Source organism: Oryzias melastigma, linkage group LG9 (assembly GCF_002922805.2).
Source record: "Oryzias melastigma strain HK-1 linkage group LG9, ASM292280v2, whole genome shotgun sequence".
Classification (NCBI taxonomy): Eukaryota; Metazoa; Chordata; class Actinopteri; order Beloniformes; family Adrianichthyidae; genus Oryzias; species Oryzias melastigma.
The window spans coordinates 22,975,428-22,989,330 of record NC_050520.1 but is presented as its reverse complement, the minus strand read 5'-3'; the positions used below and the strand labels follow the sequence as shown (position 1 = coordinate 22,989,330).

General features: G+C 38.8%; 1 protein-coding gene and 1 long non-coding RNA gene across 3 annotated transcripts in view; one reads left to right on the top strand and one right to left on the bottom strand.

The window, feature by feature from the left end:
* The window catches only part of bmp1a (bone morphogenetic protein 1a), a 36,556-nt gene that overhangs the window by 13,358 nt on the left and 9,295 nt on the right, over positions 1-13,903 (top strand). For both annotated transcript variants that reach the window (XM_036213604.1, XM_024275534.2), the window contains exons 6-13: positions 4,430-4,535; positions 9,246-9,370; positions 10,741-10,856; positions 11,814-11,916; positions 12,218-12,334; positions 12,701-12,846; positions 12,929-13,124; positions 13,344-13,469. In XM_036213604.1, the coding sequence (XP_036069497.1) occupies positions 4,430-4,535; positions 9,246-9,370; positions 10,741-10,856; positions 11,814-11,916; positions 12,218-12,334; positions 12,701-12,846; positions 12,929-13,124; positions 13,344-13,469 (1,035 nt within the window). The remainder of the gene's footprint in view (positions 1-4,429; positions 4,536-9,245; positions 9,371-10,740; positions 10,857-11,813; positions 11,917-12,217; positions 12,335-12,700; positions 12,847-12,928; positions 13,125-13,343; positions 13,470-13,903) is intronic.
* Positions 6,269-7,775, bottom strand: LOC118599149. The gene is made up of 2 exons (XR_004948443.1): positions 6,993-7,775; positions 6,269-6,418 (listed from the first exon to the last, which is right to left on the bottom strand). It is a non-coding gene; the product is annotated as an uncharacterized LOC118599149 (long non-coding RNA).

Here is a 13,903-nt window from a genome sequence, read left to right as displayed (position 1 = left end):
TTGAAGGGCTGAAAAAATGAAAACTTCCTACAATGTGTCTATGTCTCACCTACTTCACCCTTACTTACCCTTATATATTGTTTAAGTGTTCACCACAACCTGACGGCCACTGCAATTGTGTATGAACATTTTTTCTCTACGAGTTGTCTACAATCTTAAAATGTCTTCCGGCTCACCTGTGTGCTCTGTACGGGTCTGCCTATTTTTTACCTGCAGGCAGCCCGTTTCTACATGTAAGGACAGCTGTGACTGAGGCATACAGTACATTAATAAGGGAGGAGGACATATGTAAAGAGAAGACAATGAGTCTTGGTGGTGTAATCAAAAAGTTCACGAGGGGGCTAAGAGGGTGAAAATGTGTTGAGAGGTTTCACAAGTGATGAAAAGATGGAAGAACTCTAAAAAGCTGATAAATTATAAAAATTTCAGAGTATTCGGAGTACAAGAGTTGTGGACCTGAAAGTAGAAAAGATCAGGATGCTATTGAAGTGGATGAAGAATGGAAAGGCAGTTAGTCCTGACAACGTGACTGTGGAGTTTCTGACTGGGTTGTTTAACGAGACCTTCAAGAGTGTGACGCTGACTAAGGGTTGGAAGAGAGGTGTACTGGTGCCTATTTTTAAGAACAAGGGAGGCATAAAAACTTGTAGGAACTACAGAAGAATAAAGCTGATGAGTCACAATGACGTTTTGGGAAGGAGAAATGGAAGCACCCTTTTGTCTGAGGTTTTATACCAACTAAGAGAACCACAGATGCTATATTTGCTTAAATTATGCTTTTTGAGAAGCACAGACAAGGTCAGAATGGGCTGAATTGTCTTTGTAGATCTAAAGAAAGCAAGAGCAGGGAGCAAATGGAGGAACATTAGAGAAGAGGAGATTTTCTCTAGAAATGAGGAATGAAAATCCGCTGTAGCCAGACAGAGTGACTGTTGTGTAAATGAAAGGAACTCAAGTGGAATGGTGAGGTTACAGAGAGCAGAGGTGAAGAAGGTGAATGATTTGAAGTACTTTGGCTCAACAGTCCAGAGAAATGAAGTGTGGGAGAGGAGAAAGGAGATGTGTACAAGCAGGTTGGTATAAATGGAGGACGGTTTCAGATATGATGTGTGACAAATGAGTGCCATGAAGAATGAAACGAAAGGTGTGGAAGATTGTGGTGAGAGCAGCCATGTTGGTTTGGAGACAGGAGGCAGATCTGGAGGTTGCAGAGCTGAAGATGTTGAGGTTCTCGAGGATGGAAAATGGAAAGGATCAGGAGTGAATCTATCAGAGGGACAGCCCATGATAGATGTTTTAAAGATTTAGGGAAGCAGATAATTTGAACACATTCAGAGGAGAGATGGTGATTATTTTGGTTGACGGATGTTGAAATTGGGGCTGCCAGGAGAAACGCCTAGAAGAAGACCAAGGTTACAGGGGAAATTAATGACACAAGCTTTTGCAACCTTGTTTTTCACAAATTTCAAAGGTTAAATCCATTTCTACATTGCAACCAAAAAAACATAGATAAATGGAAAAGGAAATATAAAAATATTCAAGTTGTTATTCATTTTATAGTCACATTTACATAAACAATGTTATTTTATTTATTGCATCATTGGAATTATAAAATGAAATCAAATTTTATGAAGATGATTGGGGATCTTAATAAGTCTGGTACAACCGTGGGTACATTTTCTAATGTTGAAGGTTCCAGCTCTAAGTCAAAAATAGTAGTAGTAGTTATCCCCCTTTTCAAAAAGAATGTATTTTTTGTTCCAAAAATGATTGTTCTTTAGTAAACCAAAAAAGTGAAATTTAACCCCTAGAAAAATAACTATATAATGTATATATCACTATAAGAGTTTCATTATCCTAAAGGAAATTAGTTTTGCACCAACTTTAGCCAAGAGGCTATCAAGGACCTCAGTAGAAGATTGATTAAACAATACAGCTTTGCTTCAGGATATTAATGTCTCTAATATTACCATATTTTCATCAACAGATGGAAGTTTATATTCTTATTAAACAGCTATCTCATTTGGAGACAGAAGTGTGAAAATCTTCTAGCACCTTCCTAGCTATAAAGCATGGAGGTGACAGCATTGTGTTGTAGAGTTGGTTTGTTCACTAAGCACGGACACATCTATTAAATGTCTAAATCATAGCTATTTCAAAGCTTACAGCTATAGATACTCATTATTCATCTGGTAGATATCCATTCATAGAGGTCGATTATTGTCATTTAGATCTGTAGCAGACGACTTTCTCAAAGCTAATTGCGTTGTAATCCCGTCATACCTTACGCGTTTTAAACAAGCCATTTGGATGGTTTCGTCCCACCGGACACATGGTTAGTTAGTTATCTAGTGGACGTTTACAATCAATGTCCATCATGATAAATAGCGTGTACTTGTATAGCGACTTTCTACCTTCCTCGAAGGCCCAAAGCGTTTATCCATGCGCATACACATTAACACACTGATGGTGGCTTTACGGCCGAACACTGGTGCAAACTTATAACCTCCAGAGGCAAAGTGGGGCTCAGTGTCTTGCCTAAGAACACTTTGACACATGGGCAGACAAGGTGGGAACCAAACCTGCAATCTTCCAATCAGAGGTCGACCGCCTTACCTCTACTCCACAGCCTATTAGATCACTAGAAGACATCTATTGTTGATGTCTACTGGACATCTCTGACAACTCTTTATGGTTACTCTATTAGATGCTTTCCAATAGTGTTCTGGATAAAGAGCAGGTATAGGCAACTGCTGGGCCACAGTGTCTACAGGATTTCTAGATGTCGGTTATGAGTCCTGCTTATGACTGATTACCTGGTTCAGACATTTAGAGTATGCCAGAGCAGGGTATGCTGGGAAGCGTGCAGAAATGCAACACTTGAGGCCTGGAGTTGCCTATCCCTGACACAGAGGTCTCCTACACATCTACATGTAGACATCTAATCTTCAGATACTTTTAGATGTGTATTAGAGTACACGTGTAATAATTTACTAAATAGAAAATAGAAAAGCCAAGTCAAACATGTTTCTATCATTGTGATATTGCATCTGAACAGGAGCTAGACATTGTTGTGCACCAGAAGATCAGAAAATGTGCTTTAAGATCATTCTAATAATAATCCGCCCTTATCAATAGATTAAACCTTTCACTATCATTTTATCCAGTTTTAAGACAAGTAAAATATCCAAATAGAAATATACATGTTTGGTTGTTGTTTTGATGCAAGTTTCTGAGACCTTTAACCCCAGATAAATTTCAGAAGAAATGTTTGCCACTTCTTGGAATGTAGAACTTTGTGATTATTAGTTGTCTGTGAACATAAAGCCTGGATGTTGGCGTAGTGATTAGCACCTTCACCTTAGGGCTTTCTGTGTGAAGTTTGCATGTTTTCCCTCTACGGGTGTGGATTTTCTTCTGCTTCCTCCCACAGTCCGATAACATGTTTTATTGTTTAACTGTTGTCTGCAAATTGCTCCTGTGTGTTTGTGTGACCCTGAGACAAACTGGTGACCTGATTAGGGTGTACTCCACCTCCAACAGTAGCTGGAGTGGAACCAGAAAACCTTTGAACCCAGAGGGTTCTGAAGATGAATGAATGGATGTCAAATTGCAGTATTTGGGTTTTTTTAAATGAGTAAATATTAAAAAAACTACTATTATTGACATCTAAAGTTACCAAGAGTATTTAACTACAAGTAGATGTGTAGATATCTTTCACAACACTATTGATAGACGTCCAATAGAGTAACAAAATCGAGATGTTCTGTAGACATCTACCGTAGATATATATCTAATAGACAACCTGTGCCTAGCGGATGCTAGTGCAGAAATTAAAGCCTTTCACAAAAATAGTAAGCAGAGAAAATGACGTGGCTGCACTAAAGCAACATCTAAAGACATTAATCAGAATTGTAAATCTTAAGTGCACAGCTACAGATTAGGGAAACTAAGTAGGGGTATTTGACTCTCCATCACAAAGCTTTCATCTCAACTCTCTAAACACTGTAGAGTTATGTTGGAGCAAGACAGCCTTTAAAGTGAGTCAGCACTAGTTTTGTTAGCAGGATTGCACAACAGCAGTACGACTTTCTAGTGGTGGGCTTCATAAAAGTTTTCCTGTTATGAAACAAGCAGTTTAAAGGCAAAATTTCTAAATATTAAACAGCAGTTTTTTAGCTTCTTAAAAGAAAGGGTTAGAATTTTGAGACGTGATTCTACATGCTTTCAAACAGGAAGTGCTCAGTTTTAAAGTGTGATGCAAAAGTTCTGACATAAATGCAACCTTAATCCCAGATGTGATCATGAAAAAATGTTTTGTCTTTTCTTTGTTCTGTTACTGAATGAACTTCTGACTGCAAGTGTCTGGTTTGACTTGGCTTCACGAGGTGATTCTTCTTTTTTTTTCCGAACACTTTGTTCTTTTTAGGACAGGAGTATAACTTTTTGAAGATGGAGCCCGGGGAGGTGGACTCCTTGGGAGAAGTCTATGACTTTGATAGTATCATGCACTATGCCAGGAACACCTTCTCCAGGTAAGTTATCAGGCAAGTTTTGATTCATTTACCAATCATAAAAAAACACATTAAGTCATGTTTGGTCTGTTGCAGCAGCCATTTATATAATTCACTCAAAATGTTGAATATGGATCAAATCTGCTGAGGATTTCTACTCAATCACAAAATACAAAAAAAACATATTTTTCTATTATAAGTGGCAGGGAATGCATTTTTTAAACACTGCAGTTAATTCAATATCTACAGGTGGGTTTAATAGATTTTTTTGTAAATATTTATTACTATTATTTTAGTTTAATATATAGTTTATACATTTAAGTATCTTCAAAATGCAATTTATGTCATACATTTTCCAAATCTCAGTCACTTGGGGCAAAAAAAAACAACTTGCTTGTGAAATTGAAATTTTTTAAGGAAGTTTGGTTTGTCTGGTTCTACTTTAAGTGTCAGCTGATTAGTGTAATGTCTAAGTTGATGTATGATCTTGGTTTTAAGGTATTTTACTTGCGGTTTTGTTTTAGTAGGCCAGCTGTATCTTTTACACTTTTTTTCTAACAGCTATGGCTTTGCAGGATTGCTATAACATCAGCTGTAATGTGAATGTTCAAATTCTAGAAATATAGAGAAACTTTTGTCAAACACAGACAATTTATGATGTTGTCTCACTTAGGTGAAAGCTAATCTTTGTTGCCACGGTGAAACTCTGTCTGACTTCTTCTCACAGCATGGTCAAATTAAAACTCCTCTCCTCGGCTCCTGCTGCCTCATTAAAGCAGTGTTGTTCCTGGTAGCTGAACTTGCACAGCGAGCAGCAGCGAGAGGCCCTGCTTCATAATTGCAAAATTTCTTCATTACACTGTCAAGCTAGCATGAAACTTCCTGTAAAAGCTGTGCTCTCGTGCTGTAAACCACCTCATTATGATTTTGGGAGCTCTTTGAAGAGGTTTTATATGATACTGTATAGGTGTCTACTGCTAATTCCTTACATTTATCCAAATAGTTTAATTCAATATCTTCTGCACTCATTATATTCAAGTGGAAAATGTTGATGAAAAAGCTCGACTAAAATTACACATTTCTAGTGCTCACCTCACTCCGTGAAGTGATTCAGAGTTAAAGGTCAGCATCATAGACTTTGGAGTGGAGGTAAATACCTGACAATCATTATTTAAACTTTGGAAGTCCATCTTACATAAAGCTGTTTTTATGTTTTAGTTTAAAATGATATTCCTCAGAAAAGCTCAGCTTTCAAATGCAGAACTACTCATGTCAAACTTTAAATGGCCCAGTTTCCCTTAACTAACCTCAAGCTCCACTCCTCGCTTGAAAGCTGCAGGAAGCTTTTCCAGACATTCTGCCGTTAGAGGAAGGACTTTGCTAAAAAAGCCACACAGCAAACTCCAGTCTGGACTTTCGGATCCAATCATCTGAAGTTGCGGTTATCTACCAGCTGGGTGACTGCAAAGCCAAGAAAGCCTCAGAGGGGAACTTGGAGCTGATTCTGCCTCTTAATCGTGATTACAAAAACATCCACACATTCTCTGCAAATGTTCTTTTGGTCATGTTCTGACAATTGAACTTTGAATGAATTTATGAGCTGAAGCAACTGTTACCTCATCTTTGAGCTCTTCTCCCATCTACTTGAGAGGGAGCTCCGTAATTCAGAGCAGATGCAACCTGATCTCCGGGCAGATGAAATTCAAAGCAAGAAGCGGGCATAAGCCCAGACTATAATAATTACTACCTTTATCTGATATAAGCACCAGCTGTGGGCTTGTTTTTATTTGGCTCTCTCTTTCAGCTGCATATATATATTCCACACCAGTGGCATTCCGGGTTTACTCTCTTGACGTGGAGGCCTCTCCTCAGATCTACGGCCGGGCTCTAGCAGCAAACAGATTCTGGGAAGCAGAGAGGAATCTTTGTTCAAACAGAGGCTGAGGCTGGATGTAAGCCAATGTACAGAAGGTCCTGTCTGACCCTGTGCAACCAAACTTTGAAACATCAGTTTGGAAGTGTAGTTCACATAGATCAGGGCGAGGGGGGATACTTATTTTTTGTTGTTTTTTTTTTTGTTTTTTTTCATTTCGTTTGGCTTTCCTGGATTTTTTTCTAATTTGGTTCCTTACAGTACAAGAGATTTGTTGTTTGTTGGAAATATTTGATTGAATTTCAGTCATTTTGGTTCATTTAGGTGTTGCTTATCTAAGGTCAACATCTCTAACATATCTTCTTAATCTCATAAGTTGGGGGTTTGCCCTGCAGGTTTCTGCTCATTAATGTGCTCCTCTCTTCTTTATTGGGTAATCTTTTACTTAAGTTCTGTTCTAGTTCAGTGAAGTGTCCTGTTATGGCTTCTTCCCCTATTTTCAAGATTACTTAGCAGTAGGAGGATGACTTCACACTACTAAATTGGGGCCCCTATTGGCTTTTCACAAGTTTCTGTTTTCCCTTGAAGCTGATCAGCAGATTTACCTGTGGCTTTGTCATTCATTGTTGCCCCTCTGCTGGCCGGTGTCTCTTCTCGGTGTTTTACAGTAAATCACCGTGGGAAGCCTGGGCCTTTGCTGCTGCTGTTGTTTGGAAGATTTCATGGCTTGCCTTGATGTTTTGCTGTGTCTCCTGGGGACGAGCAGAGTTGAACCCACGCGTTTTGTCTGGGCTGTTACCCGTCCCACATCCCTGCCAGCTCCCCCTCCCTCCCCCTCCTATGCTTTAGAGATATTCCTCAAGACTAGTGCATGAAAAAGTGCCAACTCAAATAGAGACTTGCCGGTGTTCCCTTTGTCTGAGCTGACACTGGCTTGAGTTGCTTTTCCTTTTTTTTTTAAACCGACGGCCAGCATATGGGCTCAGGGAAGCTTGCATACCGGCAGGCAGGCACAGTCTAAACTGTTAGCTCAGGCCGCTCTGTTTGCACATGCCTGTCGTTGATAGGCATGTCACCATGGGAACGGCCAGGGAGCCAACACTTACGAGGATGAAGATGATAAACTAGCAAGGTGTCAAAAGATGCTGCTTTGTTGAAGAACCTTTTTTTGTGTGTGTGTCTCCTGATTAGCAAAGCCACAGGATGCTGCACCACATCACTTTTTTGGGCTTGTGTTTGGATGAAGAGAGAAGCTTGTGTTGACTGGAGATGAGGTTGAGCCCTCAGTGTTGGTCCATGCCAAAGCAGACAAATGTGATCCATAACCTCAGTGTTCAACTTGGTGTTAAGAAGGAAGCTGTTCAACTGTTGCTCTTTCAGCAATCAATACAACTGACAGAGAATGAAGGAGCATCAAACTCTATGTTTCTGTTTGTATACACTCATTAAAAACAATAATATCTATTGTTGTCATAGTAAACTTTAAAAAAAAACATATGATTTGAAATTAAATTAATCTACTAGGGTGTGTTCAGGCTGGAAACATTTGGTTTGCCTAAAATGAACCAGAGTTTATTTTTCCTGATAATCCAAAATAAATTCTCTGTCTGAATACACCCAAGCGGACCCTGGTCCTGGACTAGGAACCGCTCTCAGATCCATCTTTGATCATTTGTTTCCAGTTCGCTCTAGGTTTCCTCAATCCAAATAGGCTCTGTTCTCAGAGCAGAACAACTGAACCACAGCGGCCACCGTAGCCGTTCTGTATGGGATGCAATCTGAATTGCGGACAAATGTGGAGCAGCGATGCAACAGAAACTCACTGAAATGTTCAATAATTTTTAAGTCAAGATGCCATGATGCAATTTCAAGATGTCATCTGAATAAATGAGAGCCTTCACTGACATCTAATCCTATTCTTTTCAAATTAAATGTCTTTTTTTTGCCCCATTTTATACAGTAACCTCATTTTAAAACCTGCACATGGTCGGAATACTCATTTAAAATTAGGTTTAGTCCTTAAGCGGCTAAAACAACACTTTAGATAAGGTGCTGGAAAACACTCAATATAATATTGGCAAAGATAGTTAATACATTTGTTAAGCTTGTTAAGTTTATCAGTATGGCCTTTGTAGACAATAGTCTCACTTTAATCAAATAAAATTTTATTTATAAAAGAGCACTTCTCATACTTGCGCAGCTGGAAGTGCTTTACAATTAAAAACAGAAACAAGCAAATAAATATATCAAACAATAAAAAGAGAGAAACCCAATCCACCCTCTACCCAAAAAAAAACAAAAAAAAAAAAACGATGTTAAAGAATCGTACTATGTCAGCAAACCTCATCCGGCTTATTGTGCTAATAAATGTCTTACTAATAACCTATAAACACATTAATAATGTTTGTTACTGAGTTTAATAAAGCCTGTTATGTCATTCTATTATATAGTGTTATTGAATTTTTACAAGTTTTTATTTTCTAAAATACTTTTTCTTCTATATGTGTGTATTAAACCACAACCTCATACAGAATTAGCAAGTTTTAAAGTTTAAAGCTTATAAAAATCCCTCAAAACTGTTAAGACTAATCTAAAATAAATAGTTTGCTCAAATACTGACGTTTGTTAAAGCTTTCTAAAAAAAAACAATCAAGACTTAACTTCTACCTCATATTCCTACAAATTTGTTAGACAACAGTTGATGATGACGATGATCTGAATTACACAAATTCACGGTGAATCACTGGATCCTCGAGCGCATGCTGCATCAGGAGTGCGTGCTGTAGTGGGTTGAAGGAGTCTGCTCGCTGTCTGGCTGTTGTGCAACATTAACGCCTGCCCCTTTTTCTCAATCGCAGAGGCATCTTCCTGGACACCATCCTGCCACGCTACGATGTGAATGGAGTGCGGCCTCCCATTGGCCAGAGAACCCGACTCAGCAAAGGAGACATAGCACAAGCACGCAAGCTCTACAAATGCTCCAGTAAGATCGAGATGACAAATCCTCTCCAGTTTTCACTCACAACTGCACATCAGCCAGAGAAGGGGGGCTTCACTTTTGTTCCCCCCTGAGATATGTATCTGACACTGTGGTGCTCCATATTGATGTGGTGTGGTTCCCTGGATGCAGCATCAGTCTCTACCACAGAGGAAATGCCAAAACAACTTGCGGACAGGAAGTTTTAAATCACTCTTTCCCAGAAAGACGCAAAAGCGCAGCTTTTTTTTGTGTGGATACCATGATTAAATGATCCTTAGAGACAAAACTCATGTCAGCATTTCACTTTATACTATCTAAACAGTGTAGCAACACTCCAAACCTAGCACTTTCTAAACCACACAGTTTGTTTATGCTTCCTGATAGAGCTCAGATAGAGGCAGAAGTACACAGATTCTGCTGCACATGCACATGGAGGAATAGCTCCTCTCGTGTCAGACAGTTAATTGTAGGTCAGGACGGGACAGCTGAGCCGCCCGCCTCGCATGGAAACTCGCTGCATAAACATGGTTGGATTAAAACGGGGTCGGACTGGCCTGTGTGGCTGCAGACTAAAACGAGAACCTGAAACCATAAATGGATCCTTGTGCGAGTCCGAGCGTTCTGTCTTTTTAATCACGACTATCTCAGCCTCCGGAGGAAGGGTGGATGATGTGGCGCGCGGTGTGGGGGATGAGGTTGTGACTCTCTCCACATGGTGCTGGAAAGAAAAAAATCCTTAAAGAGACACGGATCTCCCATTCATGCAACATTCCTGTGAGTGTTTGTCATCCTCGGTGTGTGCCGAGTTCTCTTTATTGGTTTTAGCTCTGCCAAGTACTAGTGAGCGCTGCTGGTAGCGCAGGTTTCTTTGCTTTGTTTCGGTTGGAGAGAATCCTACATAATTCCTAAATAAAATAATAAATAATTCCTAATTAAACAGGTCTGTCTCTCCTCCATCCATCCGTCCATGAGGCCATGAATCATGTTTTGATTTGCCTCTCACACGCTTCTGCTTTTAAGTTCTACCAGTTAAACTAAGTGCTGTTTCTTACTGTCATGTACATAATGCATCAAGTCATCTAAGGTGCTGCGTTATTTATAGAGAGACAGATTTATTTTCAGAGGATGCTCAGAGAAAGTGTCTTACACTTTCATAATCATCATCTGGAGTTGGTGGGGGATGGGATAGGGGGGCATACTGGATAATATTATCAGCAGATGTACACGTCAGCATTAAAGAGAGGCTTTTTGTTTGTTATTATTCCAGCATCCGTCACCAAAATGCTTTTAACAAGGTTCGGCACAGATTGAAGTCTAAGCAGAGACTAATTGGCCCTTTGTGCGGGTCTGTGTTTGTTGGTGAATGTATGCAGAATGTGGAGAGAGCCTTCAGGACAGCAGCGGCAACTTCTCGTCTCCCGGCTTTCCAAACGGATACTCGGCCTACATGCACTGCATCTGGAGGATATCAGTCACACCAGGAGAAAAGGTATGACTGTAAGGAACTGCAAGATCAACTCTGAGGTTACTTTTTAATTTTTTCTCTTTGTTGTCTTTTTTATATGATGGGAACATTCTGTAATAATGAACCTGTGGGACCACAAGGTTTAACACAACAGATTTTCTATAAAGACGAACTAAAAAACTCTGCTTTAAATGTTTCATTCATCTAAATGTTTCTGTTTTATAATTAAAAATAATAATTTTTATTTTTAGTAATTTAGTTGAATTTTTTTAAAAGAAAATCTATAAAATTCTAATTTTTATTTCCCGCTTCTTTGCAAAGATCAGTTTGAAAATACACAAAACTTTTTAATCATAGAAGTGTAATAATTCCCTATAATCAGATATAATAAAATTCAAGTTATTGCAAAGCAAAAAAGAAAAAAAGCTTTTGCTGTAATTTTATCAGCACTTCATTTTATGTTATAAAAGTGTTTAGCTACATCTTTATAAATCAGGGCCAGGAATCAATCAATTTAAAAAAAACAAATTAATTGCAAACCTGGAAAAAAAATATTTTAAAATATTTTGTTTATTTTTTTAGTTACAGTATTTGCTGACCACTTATTATCTGCGAATAATAACATTATGAAATCAAACACTAAATTGTACATTTTAGGACGTTTATTTATTTAAAGTAAATCTTTTAATTAGAAACAAAACTTTTTTTGTTATAGTTGGTAAATGTTTTATATAAATAAATCTCCAAAATTCAGGTTCAACCTGAACCTGAATTAAAAAAAAATAGTAATAAAATTATGTAAATAAGAATTAGGACAAGGAGGTCTTTGATTTGCTGGTAAAACCACAAACAATGAAGCGCCAGATAAAAATAGAAAAAAATGAAAGATACAAATACAGTGCATTCATGTGTATAATTATCTGTGTTTAAGTCGAAATACCACCTCAGCTACTTTGGTAATCATCACTTCTTGTTTTTTAGATCATATTGAACTTCACCTCCATGGATTTGTACAGGAGTCACTTATGTTGGTATGACCATGTGGAAATCCGGGACGGATACTGGAGGAAAGCGCCGCTCAAAGGTCACCTTTGACACTAAAATGAAGATTACAGGATTATTCCATTGACCAGATTGATTATCTGTGCATATTTGTGATTATTTATCAAGATTTTTTTATTTTTATTTATGTGTTGATTTGTTTGGTTTAGTTTGTTTTTTATGACTAAGTGAAGACAAGTTTCACAAATTGAAAAAAAAAGTTTCAGTTTTGATTGTTCAGCTTCAAGTTTTAATGATCAGAACTTGTAACAAAAATTAAATGTAAAGGAGTTTCTTAAGTAACACACACCCACATGACAGAGCTGCTTTTGTATTCGTCACAGGTCGTTTTTGTGGCGATAAGCTACCTGAGCCAATCATCTCCACAGACAGCCGGCTGTGGATTGAATTCCGCAGCAGCAGTAACTGGGTGGGAAAAGGCTTCTCTGCAGTTTATGAAGGTGAGCGCCCATTCTCCCCCCCCCCCATTCCAGCATGTTGTCCAGCTGACCAAACTCAGTAGTTCATCAGACTGTGGCTGGAGGCCGCCGCATTAGTGCACGAGTCTTGGCTCTCCTACTGCTGATGTGTCACGGGCTTTATGCGGCATTAATCAGAATTTGGCTGGTCTTCACATGCAGCTTCATTATTTCCAGACAGTGTGTGTGTAGAATGTGTGCATGAATTTGCACAAATTGGTGAATCAACTGTGAAGACACGTTCTTGATTTTTTTTTTCCCTCTGAGAAGCTTCTCTTGAAAATTTTTTACCATTCAGGAGGTTAATGTTGTTTTTAAAAATATATTTCATTTATTTGATTCATGCAGCAATCTGTGGCGGTGATGTAAAGAGAGACAACGGCCAAATTCAGTCCCCCAACTACCCTGATGACTACAGACCCAACAAAGTGTGCATATGGAAGATTTCTGTCTCTGAGGGTTACCATGTGGGACTTACCTTCCAGTCTTTTGAGGTACCAAAGTGTTTCTTTTTTTTTCAGAAAGTTTGTTATTCAGTTCTTCTCTTCTTGACTCAAACCTTCTGTCTCTCCTCAGATTGAGAGGCATGACAGCTGTGCATATGATTACTTGGAGGTGCGTGATGGGCTCTCTGAAAACAGCCCTCTACTGGGCCGTTTCTGCGGCTACGACAAGCCAGATGACATTAAAACCAGCTCCAACCATCTGTGGATGAAATTTGTTTCAGATGGTTCTGTCAACAAGGCTGGCTTTGCAGCCAACTTCTTCAAAGGTGAGAGGTTAAAGGTGGTCGACTTTTTTTTTTGGAAAGAACTGTACATCCCAGGCGTTCCAGGAATCACTCTGGCGCACATTCGTTCTGCTTGCACTTCTTGGATTTTATATGACAAGTTTCCCCTGGTTCTGCTGCTGCTTTGAAGGGGTTTCTCTTGTAAAGCGGTTGAGCCGGGGGCCCAGCTAAACGCGCCCTAACTTATCTTTGTGTCTTCAGAGATGGATGAGTGCTCCAAGCCTGACAACGGTCGCTGTGAGCAACGCTGTGTCAACACACTGGGGAGTTATAAGTGTGCTTGCGACCCTGGCTATGAGCTGGCTGCTGATAAGCGCAGTTGTGAGGGTAGGTAAAGGAGGACAGATACCGGCGCTGCTCACTGTGGCATTTAAACCCTGAAGCACTTTAAACAGTTAGCAACACAAACACATTTAGTGCATTCATTACCAAAAGCCTAAAACATGTCAACAGATTTGTCTTTGTCAGATTCTTTAGTGGAAAAACAATAAAAGCTTTATTTTTGTCTCAAATAATAAGATTATTCTGTAATGTTTGAGTAATTTTATAGGAAACTCAATTTAGCAACAATAAAACTGTTTCAGCTTTTAAAAAGTATAACAAAAAGACAATACTTGAAAAATGATGCTACTAAAGGTGAAATTCCAGTGCTTTTCTTTTGTATGCTTGGAAAAATGTCTAACTAATTATAAATTGAGAACACATTTTTGCAATATGTGTAATTAAGCTAAAAATATGTGACATTTCAATATAATAGTGAA